The sequence below is a fragment of the Manis javanica genome, chromosome 10 (assembly GCF_040802235.1).
Source record: "Manis javanica isolate MJ-LG chromosome 10, MJ_LKY, whole genome shotgun sequence".
Classification (NCBI taxonomy): Eukaryota; Metazoa; Chordata; class Mammalia; order Pholidota; family Manidae; genus Manis; species Manis javanica.
In genome coordinates, this window is record NC_133165.1 from 2,657,129 (window position 1) to 2,675,479 (window position 18,351).

At 55.8% G+C, this 18,351-nt stretch overlaps 1 protein-coding gene across 4 annotated transcripts in view; it reads left to right on the forward strand.

Moving 5' to 3' along the window:
- Window positions 1-586: 586 nt before the first annotated feature.
- Window positions 587-18,351, forward strand: part of SRL (sarcalumenin) — a 32,886-nt gene continuing 15,121 nt past the window's right edge. Inside the window, exon 1 of one of the 4 annotated variants that reach the window (XM_017675177.3) lies at window positions 587-829. In XM_017675177.3, the coding sequence (XP_017530666.2) occupies window positions 769-829 (61 nt within the window). In that variant the 5' untranslated portion in view covers window positions 587-768. Of the gene's footprint in view, window positions 830-2,886; window positions 3,011-18,351 lie in introns of those variants that run through there. The other 3 variants (XM_017675179.3, XM_017675178.3, XM_073214574.1) reach the window with 3 other exon arrangements.

Sequence of the window (18,351 nt, forward strand, 5' to 3'; positions counted from 1 at the left end):
AGCCACGCAAGCCAGTGTCTGCTTTCCCTCGGCTTCACAGAGCTGGCTCTCAGGGGCTGTCATGTGCCCTTAGGAAATTTACATCAAATTAGCACATTGCAGAGGCGTCAGAAGGTTCTTGTCACTGGAAATGGATCTCTGTCCCCCCGCCCTCTGACTTCCACCCTGGCAGCAGATGCGTCTCTGAGCTCCACCTTTTTCCCTCCTGTCACAGGCCTGGGGAGGTTAAGCTTCTGGCTGCTGACCTCAAAGGTCCAATGTCGTGGATTTTCCCTAACTAACCATTATGGGTTTTCCTTCCTGACCCTCAGGGAGGGGCTAAAACTGACATTGGGGGCTATCAGAATCTCTCTCTCTCCCTTGTCCTATAACTCCTTCATCTGGAAAACTGAAGCACGTCCAAATCATTGACTTGCCCTGGACTTTAGATCAAGTTAGTGCAAATACCGGGTATTCAGTTCCTAGCTGCTAGGCCTAATCCAAGGGACGCCCCACTTTTTCTCCACTGCTCCTGCCCTGCGACCCATGTCATGTGACCCCAGGGCTGCTGAGGGGAGAGAATCTTCTTGAGCCCTGCCTCCCAAGGACCTGGCAGCTGGCACGACAGCGGCAGGCTGAGCCTTTGCACAGCCTCTCGGGGTCCAGGCTGCTTCCCCATCACGCCTGCCCAGTTGCCCCAGTGACTGTGTGACCCTTCTTCCCCGCCCCGCACTGCCCCCTGCCCTATAAATAGAGGCGAGGAGCAGCTGGGCGCTCTTGGCAGTCACCATGAGGGTGCTGGTCCTGCTCTGCTGCTTTGTGGCGTCGCTCCTGCTTCCAGGACAAACAGGTATGGCTCCCACCCCTGTCGGCCAGGCCAGACTGAGTCCCCACGTATCCCTGAGGTTTTATGTTTGCCGTGGGGTGGGGGGCTCAGGTGGTAGGTGGAGGATGGGGCCTCTGTGATTCCTGGGACTGATGGCAAACCTTCCCTTCCTCTGGTCTCAGTGTCATCTCCGTTCCGTTCTCCCTGGGGCTTGGGAGAGAACCCGAGATCAAGTTGGGGGGGTTCGTGGGGAGGCCAGAGGAAGTGGAGGCAATGAACTGAGAGGTGCAGGAAAGTGCAGGGCCTGAGCTGGGGCCAGTGGATGCTGGGGAAGAGGACCCCAAAAGTCAAGACTGGAGGAGTGTCCTATACGGATGGAAGAACTGGTGTTGGAGCTGGAGGGGCCCCTTCAGGTCACTGAGTCAACCCTTCTGCTGGAGATCTGGCTGGGTCCTGACTTTGCATGACGGAGGATGGGGGGCAGTGGGCAGAGTTGGGGGTTGTTTGGGGAACAGTGGAATAGAGTGGGAGTTATGGGATGGAATTGGAGATAGAATTGGGGATTTGGCTGGACACTGGACTGGACACAGGGTTTTGAAGAGGAACAGCCCCCTTCTGGGTGGAGCTGGGCCAGGCTGGGCTTCCATAGAAGGGGGCTGGGGGCTTGTGTGCACAGCTTTCCTGTGACATCTCAGCACCGTGCAGCAGAACCCATGGCTCGGGTTACAGCATGCAGTTTATTTATAGGCATGGAGGGGACACCTGAGCATTGTGCCACCTCTCTTGTTCCTGAGATTCCTGGGACTGGTTTCCCAGTTGGGATGCTTCAGGGTGGTCTGGGGACCCCCAGGAATCTGGGACTCCCACTTTGTGACTCGGCAGTCTTCATCTGAGCAGGGGGCCTTGGGGGCCAGAACCACAGCCACTCCGACCTTTGTGCCAGCCCCTGCCAGGAGAGTAGGCATATGCAGGTGCAGTAGCCTTTCCTTCAGGGGCTGGACTGAGGTGGAGGCTCGGGTCTTGCATGTGCCGCTGGGCCCTGCCCTTGTCTGCCCTTGAGTTAATTTGGGCTTCTAGGGGCTGCCGTGGCTGGAGTGGTGAGGATTCCAAGCGGCTGTCAGGTGGCTAAGTATGGAAACAGCCACGTAATTGGATCCTGAGCCCAAGCCACTGCCACCCTCTCCCCTTCGCTGTGCCTCCCCTGCTCCGCCCATCCCCAGTTGCCACCTAGCTCTGCTTCCACACAGCAGGCTCAGGAACTTTTAGCCTTTTAGGGACATCCTTTATCTTTCCGCCCAACAAAGGAACCGGACATTTGGAATGTTCCACAGGCCTCGCCGAAGGATCTTGCCAAGGGGAAAGGAGGCAGCCCTCTCTGTGCATGCCCTTTCCTTCCTGGACTCTGCCATGTGCCCCTAACTTAGCTTCCAGTGGGCAGCTTGCTCCCTTACCCCTGCGTGCAGCTGGGGCTGTGGGTGCTTCCCCAGGGGTGGAATTTATCATTACTGCAGTTGTAGATTGTAGCCCCCAAAGATGGGGTCCTCCTGCACTACTGGGATATTTCAACCATATGGGTGGCATCTCCCATCCCCTAATAATTCTTTCCACTGGTCGATATCCCCGTAGAATTGTGCCACCTGGTATATGCCACCCTGCCTGCCCACAGGCAACAGCTTTGCTCCTGAGCTCCCAGGCCTGCTCTGGATCCTCATTTCCATCCCCACTTGCCTGCACCTCACTTGGTGCAGGCAGAGGTCTTCTTTAACCCTTTCCTGCTTCCTGGGGGCAGTGATGGGAGGTGCTATAGGGCTGCCCTTCCTTTTCCCCACATTGTTCTGTGGCCCTGTGGCCTGAGGTGACAGGCCGCTCGGTTCCTGAGTGAGGACCCCAGAGCAGCCCTGGATGCCAGGACGCAGGTGGGAGGCCCTGGCCACACCACTTCTCTCTGTCTTGGGAGCCAGGCCTGGAGAGAGAAAAGCGGCCTCCGCCGTGTCCAGGTAGGAGAGAGAGAGCCAGAGGTCTGGGAGGCGTGTTCAAGGTCAGCCAGCCAGTCAGTGACAGGAATGCCCCGCTCAGGCCTGGCCCTGCCCTGGGGCGGGGTGTGGGAGGGGGGTCCTGCAGCGCCTCTCTGACAGCTCTGCCTTGGGGGACGAGGGAGGAAGCTGCCAGGACGCGGGCCACAGGCGGCTTCCCTCAGGATGTGGGGTAAGCGCCCCGCCTTTGATCTTCTGACCCGCCCCCCCATGGGGGGATGGGGGCCACTGAGACAGCACTTCTCCCGGTTCAAGCCACTGCCCTTTGTTAGGCTGAATTCTGGACATCTTTGCCTCCTGTTACCTGGCCCATGTAGAGAGTGGCAGCAGGCGGGGGCTCTGTGTTCATCCTTCCTCCAGCCTGGCCCTGTTCGCAGAGCTGTGAGGGTCCGCTCATCCAGACGGTGAGAGGTCGGTTCACACTGGAGCGAACCTGCCCATCCATGAGAGAGGGGGTCTCTCAGGAACCCTGTCATGCCCCTCCTCATCCACTACAGGCTGGTATTTCCAGAAGGAAGCTGGTGTTCATGTTTCCTCAACAGGGAAGCCCAGCTGCCACGATCCACCATGGGAGGGCTGCTCAGAGAAGGTCATAAGCTTGGGGGGCTTGGGGAGAAAGCAGACCCCAGAAGCCTTTGCAGCCCCCCCTGAAGGCTATGTTCCCTAGCAGTTCCCCACCTCCCAGCACCATACAGCTGGACAGGTTGGTAGAGGGCACCATGGCTGCCACTTCCACAGCAAATCTGCCAAGCACGACTCTGAGAACTTGCTAACAGATGCATTTCCCAGGTGTGAGCACCTTTCTTGTGCATGTGGATCCATGGCTGGGGAGATGCCTGTTTCGCCCCATGTCTGGGTATGACAGTGAAGGTCCAGCAGCTAGTTCAAGGCAGGGCCAGAGCTGGAATGCAGGTCTCCTCACCTCCCCCAGAAGGAGGTCCAGACGAGGTCCTGTGCATCCACCTGGCCATTTGCTGCTCGCTGAGGTGTGGTGGGCTGGGAAGGGGTGCAGGACGGCTGATCACCCCTTCACCTGGCCTGAGTGCCATGGACAGAGTCTGCATGCTGTGCCTTCTGGCCCGGGGCAAGGCTGGTGGTGGGGTGTGGGTATGTGGCAGGGCAGGTGTCTGCTTCTGTGGGGCGCCGGCTTCTCCCCTCCAGATCCGAATCCAGACTCATGGCACGACTGCTGACTTGGATGCTTCTTGAGTGTGCAAAGCCCTCTCATGCAGACACTGCACCCTATTTCATCCTTCATCCATTCGTCCCGGATTTATTGGGTACCTACTGTTTTCTAGGCACGGCACTGAGGGACTTCGGATAGGCACTGTATCCTGCGCACACTTACAGTCCAGTAGGGGAGGTAGGGGATCACCTTGTGTCTGTGCACACCCAAGTGAGACACATCAGTGTCACACAAGGGAGGCACAGGTGAGGTGGGGTGATCATTTTTGACTGAGTGGATCAGGAAGTGTCTTACAGATGAGGGGACGTTTGAGATGGGCCTTGAAGAAAGGAGGATCCAGACATGCAAAGATGGAAGGAAGAGATTCCACAGAAGGGGGAAGGGTGAGCAAGCTCAGAACACCTGGGAAGACTGGTGCTCTGAGGAGAACCAGGGAAGCACACGTGGTTCCACCTGGGATAGGGAAGGCAGAGGAGAGTGGGCGCCCCAGGGTGGGGGTGGGCCGAAGTGTGAAGGGCTTGAGCGTGGGACTGAGGGGGAGCGCTCTGCTCTGTGGATGCCGCGTGACCATGGAGGCTTTGGAAAAGTCCATCTGGCAGTTTGTAGGGAGGAGTAGAATGAGGAGCCCAATTAGACAACCACGTCGCAAGTCCAGAGAGGGTGTGACCTCCGCCGGGGAGCTGGAATGGAGAGGAGGGGCAGACCCAGCCACCAGCTGCGGGGGGAATCTACGGAGCTTTGCCTGGTGAGCCCCAGAGACGGAGTCCTCATGGCTCAGACTAGGTCCCCAGAGGCATGATCTTGTCAGAAAGAAAAGACCAGAATCATAAAAAAATAGACTTTAGAAGTCCGGTTTGGATTATCATAAACTCTGGGTGCCAGTGGAACATCTGGATGAAGACCCTGGAGGATTAAGCGTAGGAGGAAAGTCGGGTCGGGGAATTTGGAGAGGAATCGCTCTTGGGCAAGGGTGAAGGTTTGGCTGGGAAATCGCCAGGGAGGCTGCTGCAGAGGGGGAAGTGGTCCTGGAGCTGGCCCTGGACAATGATGGGTGCAGGGAGTGGGGAGAGGAAGGGGAGTGGATTTCAGGAGCTGGGAGAGACCCAGGAAGAGGCAGTGAGCCGGAAGCCAAGGGAAGGGATGCCTTCTAAAGAGGCAGGAAGAGAGCCACAGAATGGTGGGGAAGCAGACGCATGGGGCCGGCCCCAGGTCACTCACAGGTATGGGGGTGCACACGTGCCTCAGGACGATGCTGAGGCAGCTTACTCAGACAACGGGATCTCACACTGCCTGGGAGGGATGAAGGACAGTCAGAGAAGGGGCGTGTGTGGAGGGAAAACTAAATGTGTTCATGGGCTGATGGGAGGACCCTGTGGAGTGGGAAAGATTGGCCAACGCCGGGGTGGAAAGGGACCACGTTTGGAGGGCGGATGAGGTCTGAGGCAGGTCTCAGGGCACACATGCTGTCGCACTGTGGAGACCTCAGAAGGACACCCCACTTTTGAGATAAACTTAGTACCCATGGTGCCAGCCAGGGAGCTCAACCAGGGAGCAGGGGGTCTTGGTTTACACTGGGGGCCACGAGGGCCTGGAGGGCCACGGAGGGAAGGAACCAGACTGCTGTTCCCAGGACTCCTGGGAGGTGGAAAAAAGAGAGGCCGATGGCACTGAGTTGTATGGTATCAGCCAGCAGGTCCCAGCCCACAGCCTGGCTTCTAGTGCCAGAGAAAACCTGGGAAGAGACGGGGCGTGGAGATGTGGCCAGTGGATCAGAGTTTTATGCTCAGTGTGTGTTGGTCTCTCACTGCTGGTGAACCAGCCCCTCAGGCCAGATGCAGTGCAGAGGAGGGCAGGGTCCGGCCCCAGGCTCCCCCATCTGAGAGGCAGGCTCAGCCCAGCAAGCGTCCACGGGGTCTACATGAGGAAAGCTCTGCCTTTGGACTCCATTGGGATGAGCTACTTAAGTGGAGCTGGTGCAGAGGCACGCGGCCGAGTTTCCCGGATGACGCCTCTGCTCTCATTCTTCCCTGTTACATGCAGTCAGGCCCAGGCTCAGGTTTCCTGCAGGGTGTTCCTGGCTGTGAGGCTCCCACAGCTCCTGGGCCGTTGGCAGGGCTCATTTTGGGATGAGGGGCTGAGCAAAAGGAGTGAGTCTGGGGCTGGCTTGTGTCTTCTCTCCACCTGCCCTGAGTTCAGGCCCCCAGAGACCCCTCGCCTGCCTTCTCAGGCACCCTCCGGGATGTGGGGGCTAGAGGGCTGTCCTCACACTCCCACGCCTGCCCTGGAGGGTTCCTTTTCTTCCTTGTGCCGGCTTCCTTCCCTCCCCCTCACTGGCCCTGCTCTGCCCCACCCACTGAAACATGCTGTCAGTAAAGGCCCTAGAACTCATTCCAACCAGTGCTAGTGGCTCAACACTTAGACTGCCACTGTCCCAAGTAGTTTTTGTTTTAAAGGGGTCAGAAGAATCTTGGCTCAAGGAATGCATCTCTAATGTGGAACTGCCCATTGCTTTGGTGGGCAAAGTCTTACCCACCATTGAGGCAATAAAGAGTCTGCTGGTTCTGAGCTCTGGAGTGGGCTTTCCATCCCTGGTCCCAAGGGTGGGAGTGAATGAGTGCAGTGGTGCCGTGGCGGCCCTGCCAGGGCACTGCCAAGTGGCCTAGCAGTGCCCCCTCCCCTCTGCTCACCCCTCAGCCTTGGTGTTGTCAGCAGAAGGTGTAATCCACAAGTGGGACGGGTCCAATTTGGCTGAGTATCGAGCCCTCTGTTTCATGGTTTATGTGCTGTCGTCCTACTCTGGTATCAGAGAAGTCCTGTCCTGTTTGGCTTCAGCCTCATCCCTTTCCAGTCCAGGAAGTGGTTTTGCTCAGAGTCAAGGTCCCAGGCACTCTTCCACCCCATGGACATGCCTGTGCTGTCACTTCCTTGTCCTCCCTCAGAGGGCTCCAGGGCGGCCTTTCCTGGGCGGCCCAGTGTCAGGGTCGGGGGCTGGGATGCAGGATCCACTCCTGCTTCCCGACTAAGCTGTTAGGAGGTCAGTCATGCGCATCCCCACCCCGGGTCCACAGCAGCCTGCTATCCCTGCCCTCGGGTTTGCCCCTAGCTGTGTGGGGGGCACTATTCTGCTCTGCCTTGGTGGTCCAAAGCCCTGATTCTGAAGACATCCATGAGGCTGTGGTGCTGGATGGCAGCTCCTGCCAGTTAAGGAGCCTCTTTCCTGTGATCATGTCATTGGGACCATGGGAAAGCAGGGTCACCAGTGGCTCCACCTAGCTCCAAGTCTCGGGGCCCAGGAGGATTGGGGGTGGAACATTGGCTCAGCAGGGGTGGGCTCCCCGGGTTCATTGCAAGGGTGTTAAATGATGAGTAGAGGCTTTTCTTCTCTTGACTTTTAGGTGGATCTACCCCTAGGGGTCCTTGTCCTTTACAGCCTTGAGAGTATTGACCCTTTTGTCCTCTGTCAACTCAGAGTGTCAAGGGGCACAGAATGAGCATGGCTGTGTGGCCAGCCCTGGGGACAAAGAGGGCTCAGCACAAAGTCCAGAAGAAATAAGAGCCGTGGAACCAGATGGACTCATGACTAGTGGTGAGGGGCAGTATGTGGTCAGCAAGAGACAGGAGGGTGCTCACACATCCCGCTGCTGTGGGAACTGAGATGAGGCAGGCGCTTGCTGAGAGAGGTGGGCAGGGTGAGGTGGATGTAGTCCCCTGTGAAAGGGCAGCTCTCCAGCCCGAGGCCAGGCTGTGCCCACTGGAGGTCCTGCTGGCCACCCTCTGACTATGTCTGCCCCCAGGAGCTGACTTCTATTTGGGGAGATGACACGCACTGAAAAAAAATGTAACACCCCCAGCAGCTCTGGTTGGGAGTTCAGAGGAGGGCTGGAAGGCCGGCCTCACGGAGGGGCAGTGTTTCAACTCCCTGGACCAGGAGGAAGGGGACTATCACTGGACTGTCGGCTCCAAGAGGACAGGGTCTGCATGTGTGTTTAACTTGTTTACTGCCGCATCGCCAATGCTCAGCACAGCACTCGGCTCATTGAAGCCCCTGTCAGCATGGGTGGACGAGCAGATGCTTTGTGCAGGCAGAGATGGAAGAGCCTCTGGCAGTGCAGGAGATGATAGAAGCCAGGAGCAGGCAAACCCAGGGCATTGCACTGGTGGTGGAGGGGCGAGACCAGCTTTGACGAGAATGCAGGCTCCTATTTGGGGGAGGTCCCAACCCAACGAGTGGGGCCCCAACACGAAAGGCCTTGAGTGCCGAGCCAAGTGGCTCTCTCTAGGCTCTCGGCATACTCTGGCCCTGCCCTCTTCTCCCCCGTCAGATATTTTTGGACCCTTCTAGAGCTGGGACTGCATTCTGAGCTCAAACAGGTGAAGGCAAATTCTGGCCTGGAGCTCTGGGCCCACAGGAAGAGGGTTGCACTGGGAGCTCAGCCCAGAACCAGGCCAGGGGAGAGCCCCTGGGGTTGGGAGCCCCCCCACCTCACCGGGCTGCTGCCAGAACTGCGGCCCCTGGTCCTCCTCCAAGTGGCTGTTCAGTTAGGACTCTGGCCAGCCTAGTTGTCTCCCATAGAACTTTCTCTGGATGGCAATAGGTGAAGACTCGATGCAGCCATTGCCTTGAAAATTGCATCTCTGACGTGCATCTGATTGCACAGCCGCCTGCCCTGTGCCCCTCACCCACTGGAGAAGGTTTAGCCACTTTGTTGGTTACATGTTTTTTCCTGCATTTCCACCTGCCCTTTATTGCAGGTGTCAGGTGGCCAGATGGTAGAAGATCACTTATTTCTCTAGCTTATCCCAGGAGGGTCAAGGCAGCAGGAATGTTTTCTGGGACCTGTGAAGGGGTCTGGAAAAATTGGGGAAGGGTCATTGCAGTTCCCGTGGCCCCGGGGAGCCTGGGTACAGCTGTGACAGGGCTAGAATCCTGCTCTTGCTCCTGTCCTTTCCTGCCTTGGTTTCCTTCTTGAGTTGGTAGTTAGGCCGGTTGGCCTGTCTGCCCAGACCCCTTCACTCGAGGCGGCCCGCTGAGAGAGCCGAGCTGCCAGCCTGGGGTGGGGTGCGGCATGCAGCCCCAGATGAACGAGGACTGTCTTTGTCACAAATTTGCCACCAAGCCCCTTACCATCTTTGCACCTGTTTGCTCACCCATAAAATGGGATGACACTTGTCCTGTTTACAGCATGGGGTTGTTATGTGACTAAAATAGGAAAATGACTATTGGATACTTAAAATATTTTTGGTTATCAGATACTTTTTAAGGTTAAAAGGATTGACAGTAATCACAAGCTATCGCCAAGGTCAGTATTCCTGTGGCTTGACACCTGCCACCAGTTTCCTCAAATATCATGAAATGCGAACAACTAAGGGAATCCATCAACATATCTGCTCCTTCTCAGGACTGTTAATATCCTTGGGATTCTCTGTCCTCAGAGAACTTACAAACCAGGGGGGGACACAGTCCCGCTCATGTTGTGAGCCGGGAACCATATAAGGCAGATGTAATCAGGGGCTAAAAATAAGTATCTGGAAGGTGAGGAGAAAGGGGGAGCAGGCGGGGCTTGGTGTGGGAGCTGTCAGGAAGATTTCCTAGGCCAGGATTGGGGGTTGGTTCCTACATTACTCTTCCTGGGGCTACTGTATTGAATGACACAGACTGGGTGACTTAACACAGGGCAGGCATGTCTTCGATCACAGACTTGATGCTGGAAGTTTGAAAACCAGGTGTCAGCAGGGCCACGCTCCCTCTGACATTTCTAGGGGAGACTCCTTCCTGCCTCTTCCAGCTCCTGGTAGACCTGAGTCCTTGGTTGGTAGACACCCCTTCAGCCTCCACCTCTGTCCTCACATGCCCTCTTCTCTGCGTGTCTCCTCTTCTTATAAGCACACCAGTCATTGGACGGAGGCCTCCCCCCCCCCCCCCCGCCAATATCCAGTATGACCTCATCTTAGCTAATTACATCTGCACAGACCTATATCCAAATAGTGTCACATTTTGAGGTTCTGGGTGGATGTGAATTTTGGGGACAGTCTTCAACCACTATGGTTCCTTAGCCTTGGACCCAGACTTGAGCAGTTGCTGGCTCTAAATGCATGGTTCTCCTCTCTGCTAGGTGGTAGTCGCTGGGCACAGATGCACCTGTTTCCTTGGTCCTTTCTCTGGCCCCACAGCCCACGCGATTGCCCCAGTGGCTAATTTGGAGCTTCATGACACACCCAGGGCAAGCGTGTTGAATGAATGGACAGACAGCTGGCTGGGGGCAGGGAACTCCAGGAGGCAGCTGCCCTGCCTAGCAGTGGTACTAGGAAAGAATCTTCCGGCTCTGAGTTGGTTATGTTCAGGTACAGAGTGAGTTGGGGTTGGCATGTCCTAAAGGCAGGGTTTTTGGCTCCTGGCTGGTCATGTGATGGAGAGAGCAGAGGGCTGAGAACCCAGGGCTGGCAACCTTAGGCCCAGCTTTCCTGTGTGAAGATGGGGTGAGGGCCCAGAAGGTGCGGGCTTCCAGGCCACCTGGGACTGTGGCCTCTCCCCTGAGATGGGAGCCCCCAGAGGGTGTGTGCAGGGGGCTGTGTGGAGAACAGACCAGCATGGGGCTCAGGGAGGGGCTGTTTCACGGCCCAGGTGACAGGTGACAATGCCCAGCCAGAGAAGAAATGGTTAGACAGGATGGATTTTGAAGATAGACAGCAGGTTTAGCTAAGGTTTTGGAGAAAGAAAAGAATAGAAGATACTTCATCTTAAAAAAAATTTTTTTAAACAGCTTTTTTCATATATTTTAGAATTTCCCCACTTAAAGCGTATAATTCATTAGTTTTCAGGAAAGTCACAGATAAGGCAACCATTAGCACAGTGCACTTTAGGACATATTCATAGCCTGATAAAGAAACCCTGTACTATTAGCAGTCACTCCCCATTTCCCCAGCCCCTGGCCACCACCGATCTGCTTTCTGCCTCATAAATTTCCCTATTCTGGACTTCCGTAGAAGTGGAACCATACAACATGTGTCCTTTATGCCTGGCTTTTTTCACTGGTTCATCCACGTTTTAGATCAGTGTCCACATAATCAACACTTACTTTCTTTTTATGACTGATCATATCTGTTGTATGGATGGACCGCGTTTGTGTATCCATGCATCAGCTGATGGCCACTGGGGGTGTTTCCACCTTTTGGCCTCTGTGAATAGTGCTGCTGTGCACATTGTCGCACATGTTCCTGGGTAGAGATACATTCCTGTGTATAGAGATTTTGTCTTAGTATTAGAAGTGACGGATACTTTTCTAGTGCTACACAGCTTCCAGAATTCCATCACGAATCATTTGAGTCTCCCAGTATGTAGTGCGTGGTAGACGCTCCATCAGTGAAGGCATAACACATCTGGAGGTGGGCAGGGTGGGCATTTTTCTTTTCCATTTTATTACTGTTTCATCAATAGGCACTGAAAAGTTAAAATACTTGCTCAAGGTCTCCCTGCTGATGAGGGGAGGAAATCGGGCTCCTGGACTCTGTCCTCTCTCCATCTTCCTCTTCCACACTCCCAGAATCCCCAGGGCTGCTCCCCAGACTGGAGGGCCATCCCATGGGCAGGTTCTTCAAGGGCCTGCCACCACTGGCCGCTCCTGCCTCTTTGTGCCCTCCTCTGGGAATGTTCCCTGGCAGGGTAGTAAAGTCAGCTAGACCCCAACCCCCTATGTCCCTAGAGCTGATGGGCATCAGACTCTGTTGGTCGCCCATGGTCTTGGAGATGGACCATAGCCTGGGACAGGGTGGCAGGGGCAGGCCTGGTACAGCTTTCTGCAAGGCAGGTTCCACCCTTTGCACCCAGTATGTCTCTGGGAAGATGGGTAAAGAGGTTGACTCCCATGGTCAAGGCCCAAGGACAGCGGTTCTCAGTGTAAGAATCACCTGGGCGCTTGTTAAAATGACAGACTTCTGAGGCCCCCTGCCCACCCTGAGTGTGATTCAGAGGATCTAAAGAATGGGCCCAGGTGTGGAACTTTTGATGAAGCTCCTCCATGATCCTTTTGCGAATGGCTTTGAGCCACACCTTGGGCAGGGCTGACCCTGGGGAGGAGCCTTATTTCTGCCAGGTGCTCTCAGGGCAGGGGTATCTGCCAGGCCCTGTGCCAGACACCTGTGATCCTGCTGGGGACATGCTGTAGGCGCTGGCCTCAGCGTGCTTACCATCCATGGGGACACAGGTGAAGGAAAAGCTGAGGCTTAGGGTGCCGGGAGCAGCAGGAGCCGAGAGCAGAAGCACTCCGTACTGAGGGACCAGGGACGCCTCCCAGGGGATGGGCCTCAAAGCTGAGATCTGAAGAGGGCGTCCAGGCAGGTGGGGGTGTGGGCCATCTGGAGACTGACTGGGTTGGGTTGTGTCTTCCTAGGAGATATGTTGAAGTCCTAACCCCCAGTACCTCTGGATGTGACCCTATTTGGAAATAAGGTTGTTGTAGATTAATTAGTTAATCTGACTGGTGTCCTTAGAAGAAGAGACATAACAGAGACACAGGGGGAAGATTGTTTGCAATGGCGGCAGAGATCGTAGGCATGTGTGTGCTGACAAGCCAAAGATTGCTGGGAGCTGCAAGAAGCTGGAAGAGGCAGGAAGGAGCCTCTCCTAGAGGCTTTGGGGGGAACATAGCCCTGCGGACACCTTGATTTTGGACTTCTGGCCTCCCAAACTGTGAGACAATATATTTGTATTGCTTTAAGCCACCCAGGTTGTCGCGCTTGTTACAGCCACCACAAGAAATGAATCAAGGCCGTGCTCTGGCCTCAGTGTAGGGATTTGGGGCCCTTGTCTGGGGTGGGGTGGGGCAGGCGGCGGGCCGGAGTCACTTAGATGCAGGCTGGTGGAGGCTGCACGGGCCCTCAGTGTTGACCAGGAGGGTCACCCTGAAAACAGCGAGTGTGGAATGCACACTTGCTCTTGCCCGACCTCTGTCCTGCCCTTGGCTTTGACCTTCCTCTCCCCAGGGGAAGCCCTGTGGGAGCTGAGGAGTAGATGGCCTGTCCTGGCTTTCTGCATGGCCACCAGGCTGCCAGAGGAAAAGAAAGTGTCCTGGAGGCAAGAGCCTCATCTGGTTTCAGTGTGAAGAGACCAGATGGAGAACCCAGGCCCTTGGCAACACTAAATGCACCCGAGGAGGAAGCTGCTCTGGGTCTAATTGCCTGTAGTGATCTCTCCCTGGGGTGGGGATGTCCAGAGAGGGAGCCTGTGGGAGGCTTAGAGGCTGGGCCAGGAGGGACAGAGCCTGCCGCTCACTGGGGAAGTGTGACCCACACGGCTGAGGTTCAGGGGTCTAGGCCACTTGGGGATACAGACTGGGAACAAGTCTGTTCCCTGGGGAGACATGAGATTTCTAGAGCACTCTGCAATAAAGTAGCCTGGTGTTCCAGCCGTCTTTGCCTTGCTGGAGTGATAACTGAGGCTAGCAGGTGGATTTGCTCCAGAGGCTTTAAGAGTTGTGCCATTCATGGAGCAGCGAGTGGGGAGAGGTCTTCGTCCCTTCGTCTTGTGACCAGACCCTGGGAAGCTCTTCTGATCAGCCTTGTTGTGGCCTCTGCGTCCTGAACCCAGACAACTAAGATCTGATCTCACACAGCTCTTGTGGAACCAATGGTCCTTTGTCTCCTGGTACTGCAGATCAGTGGTGGACACAGGGTTGGGCTGGGTGCAGGTGGCCTCTGGGAGTTTAAACCTCATCCAGTCCTTCCCAAAATCCCTGTGCAGAGCTGTGCTTGGGGACCCAGCCTGATGTCAGAGGCCTTGGCTGGCACTCATGGGGGAGCCATACTTTATAGGACAACTAGGGGAACAGATGGATGCTCTAGGACCTCTGGGTCTCAGGGACAGGGCAAGACTTGGGCACACAGGGTCAGAGGTGTCTGGGACATCGGGAAGCCAGAGCTGGCAGAACCCTGCATGAAAGACCTGGTGGGGGGGCTCCAGAGACCTTGTGTTTACGTCTGGCTTTGTCCCAGCTCACCAGGCGACTTCTGGCAGGTGCTTTTCCCTCTCTGGGCCTTGGTCCCCTCATCTGTGAAGTGAAAGAGTGGAGCTACTCATTTCTAGGGTTTTTCCCCCCCATTTTACAAGGCTCTCATGCAAAAATCACCGCAAGGCTGAATAACAAGAGGTTTGGGGTCATGAATGGAAGGGCCCAGAAGTACAGTCTATCTATTGTGAATTTGGTGAAGCCCTTTGGGAGAGAAGGTGGAAAGACTGTCGTCTTGGTGTCTGGACAGCAGTTTTTCTGGAGGGATCTATGGGCCAGGGTACACAGGGTGGAATGTTTACATGTTATTGCTGTCGCAGCCTCTGCCCTTGGCTTGACCTTCCTCCATAACCACTGAGCAGACTTGGGGACGGGCTGTTTCTCTGGTCTTCTTGGCAGTTGGGGGTGAGATCTGCTAAGGACATGGACACCTCACTGCCGGGCAGGTGTTGGGGGGACGTGACATCTGTAGCAGGATGGTTGGGCAGCCTGTGGTGGTGCAAGACCCATGTGCAAGGCCCTTCAAAGCCGTGAGGACATGAGCTCCGCTTGCACCTTATTAGGAAAGGCAATTAGAACACTTCTGAAGGGCTTGCTGTTTGGCCCCCTTGTCACGAGGACAGGCTGCCGGCCTCCAGTGACCTCTCCAGTGGTTGTATTACCACTTCTGAGAGCTGTGAAGGGCCTTCCATCATTCTGCCTCCAGTCAGGGCCTCTCACATATTCTCAGACACATGTGGTCCTTACAAGCAGGCCCATGTAGACAGCCCCCCAAGTGGTGTTCACACTGGGGCAAAGTGCAGCGTCACCTCACCTCAACAGTGATGGCAGGGGTGTGGAAGGCGGGGGAGAGAGGGGAAGCCGGGCGTGGACTGGGGAGTTTCGGTGGGTCAGGGCTGGCTGGAGGTGGGAGTTACTGACCACAGAAGTTAACCTGGAGCTCAGCAGGATGGCATCTGGGCCCAGGAGGTGTTGACAACTAAGGGCCATTCCTGCCCAGGCCAGCTGGAACCTCAAGGGGACGGCAGGGCCACCCTCAAGGTGGCCACAGCTCGCCTGAACTGCTTCTGGCTGGGAGAAGGGAAGGAGCCACAGGCAGAAAGACCTCTCTTGGCCCACGGACTGACCCCCAGAAATGAGGGCCGAATGCAGGAGAGTGGAGGTGAGCCAGCTCGGCGATTGTCCAAAGCTGGTTCTGTCTTGGCCCACTCAGTGAACTTGAGATTTGGCCTGGCATCTCTGCTCTTCTAGGAAATTATTATTATTATAACTGACATTTGTAGACTGCTTTTAAACACCATCTGATGCTTGAAATGCCCTGAAGGGGTTGGCAAAGCATGTGTTACTCTCCACATCTGATGGGTGAATGGATTTGGGTGCAGGAGGAGTGGGTGCAGGACAAGGTCATATAGCGTCTCAGTGAGCAGAGCCCGGCTCTCCTGACTTTGAACCACATCCAGAGAGACCCGTCTGCCTCTGGGTCTCATGGCAAAGCAAAGACCTGAGATGTCCCGGTCGAGGCTGGGGAAGGCATCAGCTCCCATTTCCCAAGCTCAGGAATCAGCAGACTTCCTCCCGCTTCCCTGGTGTGAAGATGAGGGCTGTTTGGTGTCATTGCTCCCCAGTGGCAGGCCCATGATGGCTCCGACCCGACCCCAAGCCGTGCATCCTGCTGGGAGTGAGGGGAGCCACCCTCCTCCGGCCCCCGGGGGCATGTCTCCCTGCCTGGTCCCCCCCCGAGGTGAACCATCAGCCTTCTGAAAGGCCGTCTTCCAGTTCCCAGGGGACATTCTGCTTCTTTGGGTGGGGAGGTGGGAGTGAGGGAGCCAGCCACCTGCTTTGGTCTGTCCCAGAATCCAGCCTGCGCGCCCCCCTCCTTCCTTGCCAGCTCCTGCCTGGCTTAGCCCTTCTGAACGGAGGACGTATCGCCCAACAATGCCTACAAAGCTTTCTGTTCCCTGCAGGCAGGGCTGATCCTAGGAAAACTAGATGCTCCCCAGAGTGACCTTACTTTTATAACCGAGTCACACCCAGGGGTTGGCCCTAATGTCTTGCCTGTTTCAAAGGTATTTACCTTTCAAAGGTGAGTGCTGCCACCCAGTCACAGATCCTCCTCTGGGCGCCTATGACAAGCAGGGGTCTACACAGCAGCTGTGGGATTGTGAGCGATTTCTCTCTATACCTGCCAAACCCAGAATTCCCAGTATTGGTGAGGGTGAGGAGGGTGAGGAGGGCAGTGAAGCTATTCTCTCAGTTATCTGGGCTTGATGGGTTAAAGACAATTGTCTTGAAGTCTTAAACAGTCCTTTTTAAAGGGAGGAGAAAGGGTAGATGTGACATGGCTGTCCTGAGGCTGACTCACCCTCATTCTGGAGGGACTGACCTGGTGCTGGGAAAGCTCATGAGACGGAGCTGGTGGAGAGCTGGGTTCTAGAACCTGATGGCTGCTAGCTAGCTGGACTAGCCCTGTGGCAGGGGACAATTGTGTATCAGAGTTTTAGGATCCTGATTAATGAAATCAAACTGGTTGGTCTAGCAGGTCCTTTTTAACCCCCAATCCTATGGTTCTGTCTGATTGGTGCCTTTGTCACTGTGCCCTATCTGCTGGGTGAGTCATTTTGGGGCAAGAGTCCAGCCAGGGGCAAGCTGTCCTGGTGGGATTAACCTTGACTTTAGGAGCTTCGCCAGGAGGTCAAAGAACCTTCTGAGAATGGCTGCCTCATTCGCTGCACCCTCATCCCCTTGTCCCCTCGTCTGGAGAAAATTGGTGAAGGTTGGTGGTGAGGGAGAGAGTCTCGGGGTCCTGGGAGGATGTGAGCATGTCCTTTCAGGGTCCTTTTTAGCATCGGCATCGGCAAAGCTGTCTGAAGGCTCATCGGAGTGCAGGAACAAGGGGCCTGAGTGGTGAACATTTACTCTGTAAGTGAGGTCAAGCAAAAAATGTGATGCCCAAGGAGGTCTTTGACCTTGGGCCCAGTCCAGGAGAGCACAGAGATGAGATCTAGAACATGGGAGGGGCCAGTCTGGTGCTCTGGCTTCATAAGCTCTGTTTCTGAAGTGCTCTGAGCTGCACTTGAGACACAGTCCTGAGATGTCCAAGTGTCTGGGCAGAGAGCAGCCTGGCGAAAGACGTGGGGCTCCCTGGACAGCAAGACTGCATTTTGACTCCCGGGGACAGATGTGTCCAGGAGTAGAACTGAAAAGTGACTGTTCCCTGGGACTTTATTACTTAATGACTTGTCTGCATAACTGTGTGTAACTGTCAGAGATATTTTACCTGAGTGTGACTTTGGACTCAATGGCTTCAGTTCAAATGGATGGGAAGTCATGTGGGGGAGTAACCTGGCGGATCCTCAGAAATGTGTGCCACGGAGACCTGGACAGGCTGGAATTGGATTCATGTTCTGGTCTGTGGATGACGTAGCTCCAAAGAGGTCAACCAAGCCAAAGCTCTCAGGTTCTGACCTCTCTTCTCCCAATCTCCAGTTTCAACTTCGAGGCAGACTTCCTGACCGCACTGTGGATGGCTCCGAGAGTGGTTCTCAGACGTCAGTGTTCATAGAAATGCCTTGCGAAACCCCCAGACTCCTGCTGACCCAGCCCAGAGGCCAGGCGTCTGTGCTCGGGAAGCTCTGCGGGTCTTGGGTGCTGCCCGCACGTGGGCCAGGGTCCTCTGCTTTCTTCCTGGCCCGAGCTCTAAGCCCGTCCCTGGAAAGGCTTGTTAAGCAGACAACTTGGCTTTCCTGTGACCGCGTCTTCATTTCCAGAGAGGTTAATAGTCCCTGCTTTCCCTGCCTCAGAGGACTGACTGCTGGGAGGCTGGAGGAAGATGGGCAGGAAACTGTTTCGGGAAGTGTGGAGCTCTGCACGAAGGCCAGATGCCGGCTAGCCCAGCGCCTGGCACATGTCGGTTGGCAAAGTGAAAAGATGCTCCTCGGGGTCAGAGAAGGTGATCAAGAGCAGTCCAGAGGGATGTTTAGGAAGAGGCGGGGGCAGCAGGGGCTGTGGTTGCAGCCCTCCTTAGGCAGTGGGACAGACAGACCCAAGGACAGCTGCTGGACAGGAAGTACAAAGGGGGCGGCTGGACACCAGCTCCTTCCTCCCCTCTCCCCCTAGTCCTTCCCTGGAACCCCAGCACTACATGGGACAAGGTTTGCAAACGAATGGGGGCAGAAAGGACTAGGGACCGAGGGCTGTGAACCTGGGCTCTGCCCCAGCCCTACCCCGACCCTGGGCACATCTCTGAAGCTCCCTGGCTTGGGCTTCCTCTGCAGTCGGACTCATCCCAGTGCTCTGAGTCCCTGTGGGAAGTGTTTTGGAATGTGT